This window comes from Notothenia rossii (genome assembly GCF_949606895.1).
Source record: "Notothenia rossii genome assembly, chromosome: 4".
Lineage (NCBI taxonomy): Eukaryota > Metazoa > Chordata > Actinopteri > Perciformes > Nototheniidae > Notothenia > Notothenia rossii.
In genome coordinates this window covers 13,358,470-13,378,605 of record NC_136902.1, presented here as the reverse complement: position 1 = coordinate 13,378,605, position 20,136 = coordinate 13,358,470, and the positions used below count along the sequence as shown (strand labels likewise).

At 39.0% G+C, this 20,136-nt stretch overlaps 1 protein-coding gene across 1 annotated transcript; it reads left to right on the top strand.

Annotated features, from left to right (window-relative positions):
- Positions 1–2,310: 2,310 nt before the first annotated feature.
- Positions 2,311–20,092, top strand: LOC307034706 (immunoglobulin-like and fibronectin type III domain-containing protein 1). Its single transcript, XM_079673578.1, has 26 exons — positions 2,311–2,424; positions 3,854–3,930; positions 6,040–6,099; positions 7,265–7,387; positions 7,567–7,706; positions 7,849–7,948; positions 8,166–8,208; positions 8,315–8,486; positions 9,017–9,509; positions 9,965–10,237; positions 10,341–10,802; positions 10,988–11,068; positions 11,438–11,719; positions 11,969–12,085; positions 12,263–12,387; positions 13,221–13,362; positions 13,503–13,796; positions 14,449–14,745; positions 16,893–17,072; positions 17,159–17,287; positions 17,518–17,826; positions 18,114–18,199; positions 18,332–18,524; positions 18,609–18,905; positions 18,970–19,296; positions 19,380–20,092. Exons 2-26 carry the CDS (start codon positions 3,885–3,887, stop codon positions 19,382–19,384), a joined length of 4,776 nt encoding a protein of 1,591 aa, XP_079529704.1. The 5' UTR covers positions 2,311–2,424; positions 3,854–3,884; the 3' UTR covers positions 19,385–20,092.
- Positions 20,093–20,136: the final 44 nt, after the last annotated feature.

Sequence of the window (20,136 nt, the reverse complement as noted above, 5' to 3'; positions counted from 1 at the left end):
CTAGTTAATTATGGATTATTGGATAATTGTTAAACTGCATAAACTCTATCAACAAATAACTGCTTACTATGCTTGTTGCGTAAACATAACCTTTTGTAATCTCGTCATTTTTGAATGAGTACTCAAAAAGCCCATTGTCCGCGTGTTGGGACGAGTTATTTCTGACCATTTAGACGTGAGAATTTACCTGGAATGCAGCTAGTGAAGCCCAATTAAGAATATCTTCTCTCCTTGTTAAAGAGTGAGTGACAAGGCCTCAGCTAATGTTCTGTCGAGGTTTCCCTCAGAGGGCAATCTGTGCTGCGGAGATGCAGGCCAGGCTGTCTAGTTAGCACCTCGGCGGCGGCTCTCTGTGGTTCCCCATGACTGGAATGAAAGCTATGCAGCATGACATTTCGTCGATATAAGGAGGGGAGGCTGAGGGGGTTTAATTCCTAATCCAGCTGGTTTATGTGGGCTCAAGCCTACTCAAGAGCCTATTCAGATGCATTAGAGGTACGGCACGAGGAAGGACAAGCATGACAGGACACTGGCACCGTTTGGACTTCTATGTCCTGTAGAAAAAGACACGTCTAATGTGTCAGAAGTCTCTTTCCATGTATTATTCCTTCCCTAAGCCGTTTTCATTGAATGCCATGATGCAGAATTGATTAATCTTTCACATGTGTTTTGTTAAAAAAACAGATTTGTTGGCACACATTATGCACTTATTTTGGTGGCGAATTATGTTTATAATCAAGTAAAAAATGTGGTGTTTCATTAAAGCTAGGGGAAAAAGGATACTAATGGATCTTTAAATAAAAATCATACACACGCAAATGTGGCACTAATCTGATTACAACACTAGAAAACAAAATTGTTGGCGTGAAAGCAATGCCCTGTGCTGTTAGCAAAATTAAAAGAGTCTATCTTCTGTAGCCATTTTCGAAAAATCTCAACTGAATTTATCAGATTTAGTTTTACATTGTCAGACCTCAGCTGTTGGGCTCTGCTTTTAGCTGAATGCTAGTATTAGCATGATAGTATTTTTATGCTAGATGTCATATTAGCGTGGTGACATGCTCGAGTTATATGCTTATGTTTCACACGTTAGTAGGTTATGAGAAAGTTAAAGTACAGATGAGTGGAAACTCTCTGTCGGTGGTGCTAGATGAAAAGTCAGGGATCACCAAAGTTGTTACGAGTCGCCACTGGGTACCATGCATGTGGGTCTCACACGGCGATCCGTAGTAGTTCAGTAGTTGTACCGCTGTACCAACAGACCGACTGACTGAACAACATTGCCATTTCTAGAGCCATGCTGCTAATGTGGCAGAAAAACAACCATGTTTCCATGGAGAGAACATAACAGGAATTAAATATAGTTACCTCCCATAAGGAAATTAGATCAGCAACTGCAAAAACAAAGTTTCTTAAAGCCCACCGTTGATGTATCACCTGCTGCAGTGACATCTGTTCAAGTCAATATTTTCTTGTTATGAGTGGTGCACAAAACATGTTCCACGAGGTACAGACAGAACATTTTGGATTGTTATGTAACAGACATTCCAGTAAATGACCTTGAGATAATTAATGCCTTGTTTTCCCCAAAGCAACAACTGCCTCATGAGAACATCTTATACCACATGAATGCCATGACCTTGAATATGTAATATAAGAAGTGCACAGAAGACATCGGGATTAATACCTTGTTCACAGCAGTGGGGTTCAATTGAGGATCAAACTGAGAATGAATATCAAAGTCCTACTCCCTTTAAGTTCAATGGAGAATGGATAACTTTTATATTATTTTGTTAGCAATCCAAATTAAGATCAATATGTGTCCAGCCACCACTAATTAAATAACTTTATAATGTTGTATTTTTCCATTACACAAACAGATAACGGCACAAACTTAAACATGTTATTCTTTAGCTTAATGTGCTTGCACTTTCAGTAATCAACCTTATGCTTCACAGTAACTAAAAGCACTACAAATGATGGTTAAATGTGTATGGTATCTGAAAGCATGGGATAGCACACTCACAAAAGGAACTCTCTTCTTGTCAGCAGCTGTTGTGAGAGATGAGCGCGCTGTCATTAGTAATTACTGCGGTAACATACAAACTTCACCACTAACTTGTCATTGGTAGCCGTTCCCTCTCCCTAAGGCTATTCATCCCTTCTTACCTCATTCACTGCCCCCCCCCCCCCCCCACCACCACCCCCACTACTCTCCCCTTAATATTAACCCACCCACTTTGAGCATCCATCTGCCTAAACAGAAGAAGTCTCTCCTTGACAGTGTCTGTCTTGGAACAAGCTTGCAGGCAGCAACATCAAATCTTGTTTTCCCAAAGGATTTAATATCAAGTGAACCCTAGGAGGCAGCGAGTTTATACCATAAACCAGTCTCAGTGGGAGTGAGGACAAGGCTGTAGACAGGTAAACCAATCTTCCTCTCTGTTTGTTTGTGTCTGTGTTTGACCGTAGGGGATCGCATCGAGACCATAGGTCAGCCCATACTTCCTCATGATACCCAGGCGGATTACTGTCTATGAAATGACAGAAGTACAACAACAGGGGGCTTTCTGGGATGCTTTTGAAAGGAATCAGAGGTTTATATAAAAGAAAACCGGATCAAAGTGTTGATTTTCACTCTTTGTTTGTTGGCGTTGTGGTGAATAAAAGAATGCTCCACCTTCAACAATCAATGATCACACAAGATGGCTTGATGCGATTTACATTGAAAACATTGCGCATGAACAGATAAAAGAAAATACTCAGCTGTCTTAAGATACAATTAATATCAGCTCATTCCCCCCCTTTCCCTCTATCCATTGTTGTTGAGAGCATTCTAATTCTGAACATTTTACTTCTGAGAAAGGGGATCTCACAGCAGCAATAATCTGCAGTGAAGCTTGATGTAACCATAATGAAGGGTCACAGCTAACTATAGCTTGGGAGCTGAGCACCGTCAGTGTCCTGCACTCAATATCACTTGGCCCCTCAATAACCGCCGTCTCTTAACGTTTGTAAGCCCTTAGATCTGTTCTGAATATAAAAACATGCATAATCTTTCTTGTCAAAATAAGCTTAATACACTGCAATACATAGAAAGTGTCTGCCACCATCCCTTTATAAATACATTCATCAAGGCATTCTAACTTCAGATCTAGGGGTGCAATGCTGAGGAAACTGCTGAACCAGTTACACTCAGAAAAACATTGGTGTTATAGTAAGAGGACAATAAAAGCATAATATTATGTCTGACACCAGTGGGTGGTAGTTTTGTTAGCGAAAATGTTCTTGTCCATCGAACTTGGTTGATTTACGCATCTTTTCTGCTCATATTAGATTGCCTCTCATAACTGCTCTGGTCAAAGTAATAATACATAATCACAATTGGCATCCTCAAAACATTTGGTCTAATAAATAACCTAATAGTTCTGTTTAAAGTATATAGCTGCTGATGCATTCCTTTGGGATAGCTTTAACGGCTATTTCTATTTAAGGAATGCATATAAACACAGGCTGGTGTGCACTGGTCCGCTTTGAGTCTGTTGTTATCACGGTATAAAAAAGTTTGGTTAGAAATTATTTAATATGCTGCAGCTTTTTATGCTATTTATTATTCATTTAGGCTCCGAGTCACTCAGTGCACTTTTGCAAATGTAGTTAATCTACAGATAACTTGCAGGTTGCTCTTACCCATCAGCAAATCGATTAGTTGACAAGTAGGAAGTACTTCAGTTAATCAAGATCTTTTTTTGTTGGTCGGCTTCAGGCATAGTACTGATACTTTATAATTCAAGGACACATTGATGTCTGGTGTTTTTTTACTCGTGGTCATGTTCCCATTTCTTTTTTGCAGGTCCCTCTACTGACTGTTAACTCTTGCCAGAATGTGGAAGAAAGAGAAGAGCGCAGGCCCCACTCCAAACAGAAGATGTACAGTACAGCAACCCACCTTCCTCTTCTCACCTATCTCTTCTTATTTTCTGCTTGTTCATGTTCCACCAATTTCAATAATAATAAAGTGGTCTATCCACCTCCATCTTCTGCAAACATTGATAGGTGCAGCAGCACATTGATGCTGTGTCAGAGGAACTATATTATTTTAATCCTAAATACCAAAACCAAGCAAAAGTGCATTATATGTCTCAGGATAAACAGCCATAGCAGGTGTTTCTCTATTGTGTAGTAAGGGCAAAAAGAATCCTAAAATAACGGATATAATAACAAAGAGGAAACTCATGTACCACGTACATTGGTTGAACTAGAACAAGCAACATTCAATACAATTGTGTCTCATCATACTATTTCACATTGATAATCTGTAATCAAATCCTACTCCAGCTTTGAGGTGAGCAGCAAATCCATTTCATTTGCACATACAGTAAAACTGTGGCCAAGTTAATCAAAAAGAGTGTCGTAAAATTAGTTTACAATTATCCTGCCAAAACATAACATATTGCTGGAGTCAACAAACGATGTTGCCGTGTAGAAAAGCACTCCATGTTGTAAACACTGACGGATGGCGACGTTGAGACAGTGGCTTTAAACACTTTGAAAAATGAAGTGGTTGCTGTGATAGCAAAGTGAATAATGCTCAGGCTTCAACAGGACTTTATGGGGGAACATTATGAAATATTACCAAGTTAGAAACACAAATTGAAAGTCTAGTCCTTTCACATTTATTGTATGTACATAATGAATGCCTGACTACGACCATATTATTTATATTCATAGTAAGGTATAAAAAGTGTTCTTCCTTCCTTTGGAATTGTGAGTTAAAATATATGTTAATCTCATTCTATTGAAGATGTGACATAAACATTGGAACAACGTGTGCAGCAATAATCTATATTTTTAGGATAATGTAACAAAATACGTTAAAAAAACTGTGATAGTGTAAAATAGAGTTTGCTTGTACTGTATGGATTCATTTACAGTTCATTTTCACATGAATCTTTATCTCCTCATGCTTGACCTTGGCAAAAAAAGCTCAAACATGGTTTAATTGACCATAAATTCAATGTTTTGGTTAAATCTCAATGTCATAGCATTGTTTTTGGCTGCAGGGTTTTTTAGGAAGCGTGTTTCAGTGAAATAGATTTACACTAACCACTTATCAGCAGACGGATACGGTTAAAGACTGCCTGCAGCTGGTGAACATAGTGGAGCATTGACTGTATCAGCTAAAATACATATTTTCTTAAGTAGTTAGCGGAGATCAAAAACAGAGCTGAGTTGGATTAAACATTCATTAGGTGACTCATATTTATGATAGTGTTGCTATGTAATGGCTGGATGTTTAAATAATACACAGTTTTCCAGCAAGTTCAATCTTAAAAAAGGTAATACATGTCAATGTTGTGTTCAAAAATGGTTTCCACTGCCCCCTAGTGGCCACAACAAACTTATTTGCAGGTTTAAAGAAAATATAATTGAAGATATTATAGCAAGACCGTTGACATGGCATTTGTAAAAGATGAAAGTAGAAATATTCACCCCAACCACACAATGTGGACCTCTATTTACTCTTAAAATTCATGAGGACTATGCGAGTTGGAGTTTGCCCAAGTGACAGGCACTTCAAAAGCCAGTTGACTGTAAAGGTCTTCTCTCTCCAGCTTCAGTGATATACTGAGGATGAGGAGAAAACATCCTTGGATTAAGGTTTCCTGCCTGCTGCACTTTACCTCGACGTAACCGTGCTGCAGTTTATTTAGGCCTCTATGAGCTTTCCTTTTTCCACACAATGCCTGACTGGGTCACTTCCAGCCTCTACGCCCACTCTGAAGTTCAGTCTCTCACTCCATTACTCCTCTCCCTGTCTCTTCTCTATCAAGCTATCAATCAAAATTCACCAACCAACATTTCTGCATATATTGAAAAATGCTTGCAGGACGAAGCCTGTAATTTCACAGAGGCAGATAATAACAAACCGTTTCCGTTGGACACGTACTGTGTATATTTACTTAGCACTTAATGTCCTGCAGCAACAGCATAGCATGCATCATGTTCTTCTAACTGATACCGTGTCCTTTCTTCCAGGTTTCTCCCTCGTCCATCAATATATCCAGCGTTTTAATGAGGTGTCTGGCAGCAAGACAGGTACAATTTTTAAAAGCCGTTTTATTTTGAGGTCTCCATTCACATCATTGAGCATTTTAAATCCATTGCTATGAATAATGGAATGAATATTGAAAGATGCATTAGGTAATATTGAATAGTGTGTCAGCTTGTGGCGTGTCATGCCTTTGTGTTGATAATATCAAATATGTATTTACGATCTAGTGAAATCAGTGACCCTCAGTTGAACGTGTGACAGGGTGCAGCTTCTCCTATTTTAGTCTTTGTCATAATAATCGTTAATCCCTGGATTAATGTTGTTCTTTATCGACTCCTGTGTGATCCTCTATCTTTGCACATCCGAAGCCCGATAAGGAAAATGTTCAGCTGCAGTGCCAGAGGATCACAGTGAGGATTTCATGCACTGTATTTATTTAACCCTGTGAGCAGTGTATTCAATAAGCATACTAGTTCACATTCTAATCCATTGACAGTATAATAATTAACTACTATTTATATAATTGATAATCATTTTGAGAAGAATTCATTGTTATTTGCAACATGCCATACTTTCACTTCTCCATTGTCATCATCTGCTGGTTTATTTTTTACATTGTAAGAGAATTATCTTTGATTTTGGACCTCTTTGAAACCTTACAAACAATCAGGATATAACTGGCAGATTAATTTATTGTGAAAATATTTGCCGATTGCACTCCTTTCGTGTACATCTAGAAATAATTACTTTATAGAATGAGAATTTACATAATGTTAAAAGCACATCAAGAAATAGCTCCAAACTACATCTCTTTCGTAAAAGGTTGCAACCTTGTGCCTGTACGATTAAAACGAGCACCCTTAATGTAAATATGTGTTCATTTGAAGAAATACAACATTAAATTGTGTTAAATCTTATTTTTGTACACATCATATACAATATAGCAGCGGTTTAGAGCAACTTTTGCCTCATTTAGTTTATTTAATTAGCGGTGACATTACATTTTAAAATCAATAAGCAGGGACAACCGTTACAGACGGAGCATCACTGGGAATTTGTTTGACATTCCTGACATCTGCTGGCGGCAGAAAATAAATCTGTATAGCTCTACCAAAAGCTACTGTGATTTTGTTTTGAATGTCAGGTTGTAAAGAAGGCTACAATGCTCATTATTTAATGTTTCTTATTATTTTTGCTGGCTTGGTTTAGCTGTCATCCGGACAAAATCCAAGACCCCCGGAGTAATAATCACACAGTATGTAGCAGACATACCAGAGGGGAAAAGCACGCCAGATTTCGAAAGCAAACCAACCCCATTGGATATCAAGGAAGGTGGGTTTCATAATAACAGAGCACTACAACTGATATATTTATGCAATTACACAGTTACTTTAAAGAGGTGCATGACAATAAATGACTGTTAATGATTAAAGAAACAAATAGCATCGTCTCTCTGACTGAAACTAAAAGTCATAAATGGTCAAATAATAGTTTCTCCATGTGTTCTTCAGGGAATATCGCGGTTTTCAAGGTTGTCGCGACAGGGGATCCTAAACCAGAAGTGTCATGGAGAAGAACCAAAGGGCTTATTACAGACAAGAAAAAGTTTCTGAGTAGATATGATGAATCAACTGGAGAGCATATTTTAGAGGTGAGTGACTTAAACATCCTTGAAGTGGTTACTGCTCATACAGGGTATTGAATATCACAGTAAAATGGTATGAACAGGAACATCTGTATCAAGACATGCAAGTTCAATATTTGCATCTGATCATTTCAATTTGCATATCTAGATATTCAAAGTGTCCCGTGAGGAAGCAGATACATACAAATGCAATGCTTCGAACGAATATGGCAAAGCGGTCTGCTCAACCACGTTAAATCTGGTTGATGGTAAGAGCTTAAATCTAAACACTTCCAAACATAATTGTGAATATTTGATTTTATTGCATGAAGTCATAAAGCCTGTAGCTGGCATTTTAATTGTTTTCTAATATTGAAAGAAAAATGATCCAATGTTCAGTAAGCCTGTCATAGCTTTATCTGACCTTAAATGTACACAATATAGTTTTAAAGATGAACAAACCAGAGCTGACTTTGATGCTTTCAGATTCCAAAAATCCATCAGACTTCAGAAAAATGCTGCGGAAAAGGTAAGAAATCCCAATATCAAACAACATATTTCTGCATATGTTTAAATGTTATCACTTGTTAGTGGCATAGCAGAAACATATGTCTACGTTTGCCTGATACCTTTAGCAAAGTAGATGAAAAAGGAGACGGGGAAAGTGATGAAAGATTCTGGGACACGATGCTGAAAGCTGACAGGAACGACTACGAGCGCATCTGTAATGAGTTTGGTGTTACAGACATACATTTGGTTCTGAAGAAGCTGAAAGAGAGGAAGGAGAAGGTGCAAAACAAGTGTGAGGTATGCAAACTGCTGTCAAAGAAAATACATTATCTCCAGCTAAATCATCAATACAGCTCCTAACTAACTATGATGGATTTGTTGTGATGACTTCAAATCCAGTTATCAGTTAAAATCAGCCTGTAGTTTAAATATTTACTTGTGAAAATGTATCATGCATTTTAACTGCTCACTTCCTCTCATTAATTCTGACTCCCTCACTCCCATCTTAATCAACCCTGTCTTGTCAGGATCAGCAAACAGGTATAATTATGTGCTTCATTAAAGCTTCAAATTGAGCTTCAAGATGCGTAGAGACAGATCAAGATCTCTTAACCTGTGGAGCTCTTTCAGAGTATTACACCGACTGTAGTCACCCCTTGTATGCTATATAGTGAATTACAATTACCCTCCATCATTTTATCCAAAATTAAAATAATTAAGAATACTGATTCAAAACAATAACAAACAAATTCTATTAATGAGTTTCCACATTCAGGATTAAAAAGGTGTATAATGTTTGTCCTGTTGCTCCTCTGTGTTCTTGGTAGGATGGCGTGATTCTCTATAAGGAAGATGCGACAGAGAAACCCAGCCTTAAGGGTGCTGAGAGGACAAATGGTTTTAATGCAAACGGCCCAATGCAGAAGGGCACAGGGCTCCAACAGGTGGACGGACAGGTCTACCTTTCAGACAGAGGACAGAGTCTGGTTGATGGACAGGTCAAGCTTTCCAACACAGGACTGAGTCCCGTGGACGGACAGGTCAAGCTTTCCAACACTGGACAGAGTCTCGTGGACAGACAGGTCAAGCCTTCCAACACTGGACAGAGTCTGGTGGACGGACAGGTCAAGCTTTCCAACACTGGACAGAGTCTGGTGGACGGACAGGTCAAGCTTTCCAACACTGGACCGAGTCTGGTGGGCGGACAGGTCAAGCTTTCCAACACTGGACTGAGTCTCGTGGACGGACAGGTCAAGCTTCCCCACACAGGACTGAATCTGGTGGATGAAGAGGTCAAGCTTCTCTATTCAGAGTTCACACGTAGGTTCAAGAAAAGGGTTTGGATAGAAACTGCTGTCCATGTGTATGCAATATAAGAAAATCTAAAGTTATGTTAAGGCCCATTATGTATTAAAAGGAGTAAAAGTTCAAGGTACAAGTTCAAGGCTTTTATTTGTCATACGTAAATAGCTACAGTGTAGTTATGTAAATGAAAAGCTTAGGTCAGAGGCTCCTCCAACAGTGCAACACAATAAAACAGAAAAAATTGTGCAAGTAAATACAACAAATAAATGGTAAAATATTGAAAAGTTATCGATGTCCTTCCTTACTGAATCCCATAAATGATGGGAAAGGGGAGCAAAGTTGGGCTCGGTTTTAATAAATGTATGTTGGTGGGTCTATGCACCTCTCGTGGTAATGCTTACAAGCTGTGTGTACCCGACTGAATAGATGGTTGGTTCACTGACTTTTCTTCTTCTTTTTTTGTTTTACAGTTTGCAATGTGGACTTTGTTATAAAAATTCAGGAGCTTAAAGTTCAAGAAAGAGAAGATGCCCTCTTTGCGTGTGTCCTGACTCACCCACTGCCCAGGATCTCATGGATGGGCAAAGGCAGCGCCCTGCAGGACGGAGAGAAATACAACATCAGCGTGTCGGACCATAAACTGATCCACCGGCTGCTGATCAGAGACTGCAGCCAGCAGGACAGCGGCATCTACTCAGCTGTGGCCGGCATTACGTCCTGCAGTGCCTGGCTGGTTGTTCAAGGTAACACCTTTGCTCCAATATCCAATGTGTCAATGTGTACTGATGAATGATCCTACATGCTGCCATAATTATGTCCTGTATGTTTTATTTCATACCGTCCAAGCTGAGGGTGACCCTGCATCTGCTGAGAGAGCCAGTAAAACCACCTTGGCTGGAGGAGCACCAATCGACCTTGAGAAAGTGGCCAGAGAGCAACAAATTAAAAACCAAGAGGAGGTGGAGAAGATTTTAGCAGCCGTGAAAGCAAAACACGGAGAAGGATGCCTGAAAGAAGGAAGGATATTAACAACTGGAAGAGACGGTGAAATAACTACGGTCAATGGACTGGGTCAGAACAGCGGAGCAGGAACTGAAGAGCATAATGCCACAACAACCAGTGCTCTGTCTGAGACAAAAAGGAAAGGGCAAAAAGGGAAGGCAAAGAAAAAGAAGTCAAGGAGAGATACAGCAGAAGCAGCATTAGATGCTTCAAAGGGTGAAACACAAGAAGGAACCCAACTGATAGATGGCGCCAATAAAAAGAAACACAGCAGATCTGGTCAAGCGGATTTTGACAAGGTAACAGGTAAAGCTTCTACACTTAGAAAAGAGAAGTTTAAGGATGGATTGGATGGTTGGATGTCAGCTTTAGGAAGACTTTTGGCCTTTAGTGCTTGGGTAAAGTGTATCGTACTCAGAAGAGGCCTTTTATCTCACGGTCAAGTTCTACGATCTTGCAATAAATGATCAGCTGTTTATCTCCTAATTCAGATGAAAATAAAGAGTCCTCTCCTGGGTCTATCAAACGTACAAAGAGCAAGAAGAAGGTCCCGAGGAAACAAAAAGCATCTGGTAAGAACCAACAGGGAACACTTGTGTATGCTGCTCTTGCTATTTTTAGATATCATGTATTTTGTTTTTGCTATGTTTGTAAAATGTAATTTTCTTAAAAATGTTATGTGAGGGACTGCGGATGGAAATTAGCTTAAAGCTAAATCTGGCACTGTTACGCTTGATATATTTTAATGTTTTAAGTGTTCATTACTGTGCATTGTCCCCGCCAAATAAACAATTAAATTAAATAAATAAATAAATATTAACTAATAATTCAACATCTATAAATTCAATATCTCACTCAGTTGTGTGTGAAGGCTATAGCATATAATTGTTCTCCTTGGTGTGAACTCTGAGATTTTCTAGTCCTTGTTCCTCTGCTTCTAGACCAAGATCCAAATGGATTAGGAAATAACGACACAACAACGGATAATGAAGCAATTGGCGATGATGCAGAAAGTGACGATTCAGAAAGTAACGACTCTGAAAGTTACGACTCTGAAAGTTACGACTCTGAAAGTTACGATGCTAAAAGTGTCAATGCAAGAAGAGATGATGCAGAAGGAGACAATGCAGAAAGCAACATTGATGGAAATAACAACGCCGCTGTTCCGCTCAAGCGTTCAAGGCGTTCAAAGCGAAGCAAGCGGCAAAAGAAATCCATCAATGGTAAGAAATGACTGCATGGAGGTATAGTATAAGACAATGGCCAGAAAAAAAAACATGTTTGGATTTTATGCACCCTGAAGCAGTTTTATAATGTTCCAAAACGTTTTCTTTAATGAATGGAAGATGAGGCAGTGATTACTGTGTATAGTTTTGTTTTGTAGTGTAAAGGCAGAAATAGTTGTTTTAGCTATATTAGCATTATTCACTTCCTGTTTTCCAGTATACCAACATACTGGTTTTTTTAACAAGGTCCGAGTACATGTCCTGAAGGCCCCAATGAGAGTGAAGAAACTGAAGGTGGGAATGGCACTGCCAAACGTTCAAGGCATAAAAGAAAAGGCCCACTGATAGAAGACGTGGTGATTGGTAAGTAACCTCAAAGGTGTCATGACTAAATCATAGGATAAGGGCTCCATCTGCGTCTGTTAATCTGGTTATCAAATAAGTAGTTCATTTACCAATATTTTCAGTACCTTTCATTTGACATGACTCAAATGATCAAAATGGTCTTAGTGTCTAACTGTTCCCTGCTGTGTGTGTTAGATCCAGGGGTTCATTTCATCTGTGGTTTGTCTGATGTCAATCCCATCATCAATGAGACTGCTGAGCTAACATGTAAGCTCAGCAGTGAGGACTGTGAGGGAGCCTGGTTCAGAGACGGGAAAAAGGTCAGTCGTAAAGGTCAAACTCATCATACCGTGAAAATATTAACTTTTCAAGGACAGATACTGCATGGTTGCTTAGCAATCTCAACACCAGTGGTTAACTTCCCTTTCATTTTCTGCTGTATAAGGGGAATGTGTGAATAAGTGACGTATTAATCATTGGTCGTTAATGACTTAAAATCAGAAGGCATTGTTACTATCTGTCAAAAGGACCATCTACAAAAAAACACTGTTGCTGCTTCGCTGATGAAGCCAGCAAGTGCTTGATGGATAAGGACATTTTTCAGAGGAAAATGATATTAGCATTGTTGACTGACCCGAAAACTAATATTGTAAAATTGCTTGTTGTTTTATTTCCCAAACATTTGGTAGTTTAGATACTTTAAGCCGATAAGAACACCGAGACCGACAGAATCATTTTAGACATGTAGTGTTGCTTAAGTGATTATAACTATAATTACTTATTGTTGATTCAGTGTTTCCCCGACCATTGTCTTGTCTTTTTATTTATATTTGTATATATATATATATATATAGCACTAAATTGCTAATATATAACTACCGTCACTTTTCACATTGAACATGTGCTCTTTTATTAAATAAACTAAACGCTTTCATTTGAAGTTGTGAGTTTAGTGTTTTTGACCCTAAGAAACACTGATGCATTAATCAATAACAATAATCCACAGCTCCTCTCTCTGCTCCAGAGGATTCAAATATATATATATATATATCCCCCCCACTCAGGCAGCACCCCCCCCCCCAAAGCAGTAAACCTAGGGGAAACACTGTGATTGATTCGTTTATTTTCATCTGTCTGCCCTTTTTCGTTTCAGATATCTCCAGAAGACAATTTCAGTGTCATTAAAGATGGTGCGATCCATAAATTTGTCATAATCAGGTGTGAGGAAGAGCACACTGGGAAATACCGCTTTGAGGCAGACCATCGTAAAACAGAGGCTATGATCAACGTGAAAGGTTTGACAGTCCGTCATGAAAATAAGAAAATGATTTTACGTAGTATAACTGGAAAAGTAAAATATATACATTTACAGAAAAGGTCAGAATCAGGTCTCAGATAAATACGACTGAAATGACTAACCGACCCATTTTTGTAGATCCTCCGAGGTTTGACCCCGAAGACCTCGAGGCTTTTACTGAGTCTGTGACGGTGAAAGTGGGCCACAATGCAATCTTCAAACTGCAATTCGTTGGCCACGAACCCATCAAGATTAAGTGGTACAAAGAGGGAGAAGAGCTTCTAGATGACAACACCACAAAGATAGAGAAATCTGCATGTCACAGCCGCTTGCTGCTGAGCAGGTGCCAGAGGAAGGACACGGGAGAGATCAAGATTAAGCTCAAGAATGAACACGGCTTCATCGAGGCAATTTCCCAGTTAATTGTTCTTGGTGAGTGAATGATGCAGCAATTCAAGACAGAGGAATCAATTTATCACCCACAGATTTTAATCTTAGGCTCTTCATAGCACAACAATACAAATGTCAGAGCAGTTCAAAGAAATAATTAACTCAAACTCCTTCAAGAAAAATATATTCTTAACAAACGCTAAATTATTTGATTTGTGCAGCAAGCATTGAAGCACAGAGGAATTTGCTCTTGTAAGATCAAACGCAAACAGTAGTGTCATAAAATGCTTCATTGCTCATTCGCATAATTAGAAAAAGAATCAAGTCAGTCTTTTTTCTATCTGGTGAAAGGGAGCCACATTTCACTGAGCCCACCTGTGCCTGGACAGATGGAGGTATTTGCTTTCAAACCGCAGCTCTGTAATACTACTGAAAGGAGAAAGCAAAGTTGAATCTCGTTCGGTGGTAATGTGACAGGTTAAAGATGTGTTTTGGAAATATATTCAGCTCTTTACAAAAGTTATTAAGTTCAAGCCTCTGCTACGTCTGCCACCTTACACCTGTCAAATCTTAAAATAATTGTCTCTCAAGGAAAATGCTGTTTCTCTAGTTTAAATGCATAATTCATTGTGTCATGTTTAAAGAAGTAAGGAAATGTGTCAAGCTCTAACAAGTACTTTATTTGATGTTTCAGACAGACCCACTCCCCCCCTGGGCCCTGCAGAGGTAACTGAGAGCTCAGCTAAATGTATTGAGTTTAGGTGGAGGCCTCCAAAGGATGTTGGAGGTTCGCCAGTGACCAACTACATAATGGAGCGACAGCAGGTGGGACGAAACACATGGAAGAAATTAGGGGAAATCCCTGGGGTGGTCAGCTACTGTGACACAGATGTAGACCACGGACGGAAATATTTTTACCGTATCCGGGCAGTGACGGCGGAGGGTACAAGTGAAGTGATGGAGACTGATGAAATGCAAGCCGGCACACTAGGTGAGCCAAATTAATACCTCCGAGATGTCTGTCGGATCAGTTTGACCCACCTACTAATTTATAATCTTAAGAACAGGGATGCAACAGATGATAAAAGGACCCTTTCCATTTTTTTGTTCAATGCCTGTTAACTATACTTGGACATTTATTAGCAAATAACAAGAAACTTAAAAAATCAAGACTTTGATAAACATATCAAATCAAAAAGTGGCATCTTTTTTTCTCTCCAGATCTGAAAAAAGTCCACTATCTTGAACAGGTTTTCAATGCATGTCCATGAATATGTAAAAGAACAGCAAACCACAAAAAAAAAACCGCAGCTGGTCAAAACAAACACAGGTTATTTACAGCACAGCGGCTGCCAGACACAAACAAAGAAACATGATACAAGCACACACAAAAAAAACGTGCACTTACTTACTTATTGAAGTCTGCTTGAAGAACACTCCATCCACCAGCACTTCCTTCATGGAGTCAACGTTTTGAAGAAGTTTTCCAGTCAGGCCCAACAGTGAACAGAAACGTTGACAGTCTCATCCATGGTCGCAATCCACTCATCCCCTCAAGTTGTTGCTGTTGGAAACCAGTAACATTGGGGTTAGATAGCGAGAGAACTGTATTGGAGATGACACATCTAATCAGCAGCTCAAAGACCACAATAATTGATATTAGATATATAAGCTATACGAGATGGCTGACATTTGGTTTTATTGTGATCAAGGTTTTCTTTAATGTCAGCAAAAAGCCCAGACAGCACATGCTGGGAGAAAGACTGGGATGTGCTACAATTTAGCTGGATGTCTAATTGGCTCATTTAAGTAGGTTAGTGTTAGGGTTATCAGTTTATCAGCAGATCAACAACACCGGTTTGGGTCTTCCCCTGTTTATGTCTCTTGAAAAACTCTGGGGTAGATAACTTCTGCATCTAAATGTCTCTATTAAATGATTGAATTATATCTGTATGGGAATTATTGTGATCAATTATTAACATTGAATTAATGTCCACTGATTGATGAAGAACGTTGTTTATTGAGAGAAACTAAACCAATAGCATTTTACCGTTTGTTTACATGACACTAAAGCCTACTCCAGACCTTGATAACCAAAGAAACTAACAAAATAAAGAGTAAAATCGTGAGGAACTTCCTAGTTACGCCTTTCATGTAAAAGCCGTTGTTATATTTCAGACTTTAGCACTTTACTTTACACAATTAACTAGTTAGCTAAACAGCTAAGTTAGCTAAGCATCCTTTAGTATCAAGGAAAACCTTCAGAAACGCTACAAGTGGTTTAACAACACTTACAACCATTTTGAAGAGGTTTCCAGATTCTTCAAACAAGTTTATATCCACTTCAAATGTTTTTCATCCGTCTGCTGATCAGTGAATTAAATGTCCAACTCATTTTTAAAATTGACTCAAATGCCCCAAACTGTTTGGCTGCGGTTCCCCTTTGGTAACCTTCCTTCAGGCAGGTGTGGCCTGTGTCAATTAAGGGCGTATGCACCAAGAAAACAAGATAACTGCAATAAATATTATAATAAATAAGAAAAAAACGTTATTTAGAAATGTCTCACTAAGCCATGACAGTATGACATTCACCAGGAGTTGTCAAACATACTTATTTGATCATCATACAATTCAGTTTCATTACCGCCCCCTGCTGCTCTTCTTTATCATTGCATCAGTGATCAGTCACTTGTTTTTATTTCGATCAAGAGCCCAAAAACCCCCAAAATGATGGTTTTTTTGTTACAATGATATGAGATAACAAGTTCACATTATTACACTTGAGAAATATAAAATAATAATAAGTTTTAGATTAATAAATCACTCCATTAATGCATCAATTATCATTTAATTAGATGATTAATTTTTATTTCACTCACTGAGAGGCTGAACATTTCATAACAGTGCTAATGTAAGATTAACAATAACAATAATTTACTGCACAGTTATAAGGTAGAGTGTTAATCAAGAGAAAACACAGGACAGACCTTTGATGTCAGAGCAGTTTTTTTTCTTTGAACATGACCAGATTATAACTTCATTTCCATCAATACAGCATTGCTATTAAACTGAAGAGTCACACAACTGTAAAAATAGCTCTGACTATATAATTTACCAATTTATCTCTGCACGTTTCAGCTTATCCTGGCCCTCCAGCGCCTCCAAAGGTGGTCAGCGCCTCTGACGACTGCATCAATATTTCTTGGGCTGCACCAAATAAAACAGGAGGCTCACGTCTCCTGGGCTATATTTTGGAGAAACGCAAAAAAGGGAGTAATCTCTGGACTGTTGTCAATGCCATGGATGAATTTATAAAAGGTTTGTCCTTTTTATTTGATTGTAGTTTAATTCTGCAATGAAGACCATAAGACTGAGATTTTGTTGTTTTTAATTCTCTGATTTAGAAAAGAAATATGCAGTGAAAGATGTCGTGGTAGGGATGGAGTATGAATTCAGAGTCTCTGCCATAAACCTTTCCGGAGTCGGACAAAACAGCAACGCATCAGACTTTGTTTTTGCACGGGATCCAAAGAGTGAGCAACTTTTTTTCAAATGCTTAAAACAATTGATATATTCATGAACACATTCTAAATGCATATGAAATCAATAACATTTGCCTAATAAGGTGAAGTATTTTATTTGTATTGACGTTGAAAAGGATCATATTTATTAGACTTATAAAATGTCAGATCAGAAAATAACTACCTAAATCTTAAACATCTGATATTTGTAATTGCATAATTTTTATTGTTGTGTACCCCAGAGCCTCCTGGTAAAGTGATAGGCCTGAAGGTGACGGAAACTTCTTACACCCACTTTGTCCTGACCTGGACCAAACCTGAGGATAAACCTGGGGAACAGGATGAAGCAAAGGGATATTTTGTTGAGATTCGTCCTGCAGATTGCATTGAATGGTCCCGCTGTAACATCACCCTCATCATCACCACTTCCTTCCGTGTGAAAGGCCTCAGGCACATGGAGATGTACTGGGTGAGAGTGATTGCGTTTAATGATGGAGGAAATGGTGCTGCAGAGGAGCTGCCCAACTATGTCCTCGCAATGCCATCACCTGGTATGTTAATGCTTGTTGGAATATGTTGTTGGTTTGCAGCTTACATTTTGCAGAAAGTTAACAAGGGAAAGTTTGGGGACTGAAATCTACTTTATATTCTGTTTCTTTACAGTCCCATATTTCTTAGTACATATAATGCAATGCTTCTCTATATGATCAGTGTTGTGTTGGATGTTTACAGAAATATTTTCAGGGAACTGACCTTCCATTTCTCACTCTTTAAAACAAACCTCATGAAGTTAAACATTGTCCAAAGCACTTTTCATCGTTTGTGCTCATTTTTCCAGTGAGGCCAAAGTTCACGAACCACAAAATGAAGAGTTTCATGGTGGTGAAGGCGGGGAACTCTGTCAGGATCACAGTGCACTTTGAGGTGACATTTCTACTTTAGCTTCATTATTGACAACACACTGAGGACAACTGGTTCTGCTAAACTAATCAGGAGGAAAACCCTGAGGATACATTCAGGCCTGAAACACTGCATTGCTAATGTTCTTTTCCACAGGCCTCTCCACGCCCGACTATTACATGGGTGAAGGACAATGTGCCAGTGTCAAAGAGACTTACAGTCAGTAACTCTGACGGCTCGTCCCAGCTTCTGATCCCTTCTTCTGAGCGCTCTGATTCTGGCATCTACTCCATTCTGGTGAAAAATATGGCAGGACAGGAGACATTCAGTACAGAGGTCAGGGTCACAGGTAAAACTAAAACAATAACACTGTATATTTTTTATATCAAATAAGTGTTAATGAATGAAACACTAAAACTGATTGTGGTTACAGATGATCCGAAGCCCCCTGGTACGGTAGAGCTGGATGAAAATGTGCCCGGCACGGTGACAGTGATGTGGGAACCGTCTCCTGATGAGAAGTGTGATGACCGCCTCCACTACACAGTGTCGAAACTGGACTCCACTAAACGCACATGGACCATAGTGGCTGACAGACTCTTCAATAACAGGTTCACAGTATGCAACATCATGCACGGGAGGGAATATCATTTCCGGGTGTATGCCAAAAACGACATGGGCATCTCTGCACCGTCAGAGTCACCAACCTGTAGGAGGGAGAAGAAGAAAGGTAAATTGGTAAGAAAATCTTAATATTCACAGGGAACATCCTAACTTTTTGTAATTTCTTGCAGAGAAAGTCATGGTGTATATACCGACCATTAAGGACTGTGATTTGCGATGTGCTCCAACCTTCATTGTACCGTTGAAGTTTCACACTGCACCAAAAGGCTATGAGTGCTACATGAGCTGTGCAGTGAAGGGAAACCCCCCACCTCGTATCACCTGGTATCGGAATCACATCAGCCTGAACACTAATACCAACTATTACATCTCCAACACGTGTGGAGTTTGCTCCATGTTGATTCTCCACGTAGGCCTCAAAGACATGGGGGAGTACACCATCTCTGCAGAGAACGCCTTGGGACGGGCTGAGTGCTCCACCACCCTCAGTGTCAGTGGTGAGAGAGACACTTTATTTCAAAGGATAGGTGAATTAAAGAACATACTCAATGATGCTAAACAATTGATCTCTTTCTTACAGAGTGAAGACACTAAAGGCCCCACAATATGAGCAGTGTTTATTTTAAAGTTTAGATATTTTACATGTTGTTTAAATTGAAGTGTCGCTTGGATATAATGCAACATTTACAATAGGAAAAGATGGAATTTTGTTTAAACTGTATTGCTTAGAAAAACAAAACAATACTCAAATAAAACAGTTCATTGGATGGTTTTAAAACGTTTTTGTCACAGAGTTTTCTGTCTCATGGTTCAAATCAGAGATGGCTGTGGTTCGACATTATCTTTTCACAGCTGATTGTTGATATGTTTGCACTACAGATTGTGAAACTATACTTATCTGACACCAGACACATAACACGCATGATGCTGACAATCTGTGTTTCTGCTCATGCTCTTCCTAAGTCTTTTTTGAGACTCTTGTTATTCAAAAGGCAACATGCTGTGCGTACAAACTGTCATCTAACAGGAAACATGTCCAGGTGTTCCCGCTGTGTCTACATATCCTATACGTGTGAGAGTGTCATTTGTCACTACCTATTTGTATGCTTTTATTGTCTGTCCATAGCCTTTAGGCATTTTATCTATTCTTATGTGTGCCTTTTATCTATTTGTGTACAATGTTCATTGTGAAGCACTTTGGCAAACCCTCTGTTATTAAAATGTGCTATAAATAAAGTGGATTGGATTGGATTTGTTTTAAGTAATGTCAACCTGTCCAACCTGCTTATTGGGGTATAGCACTCCCACAACCCTGCAAAGAAAAAAAAGGTGGTACT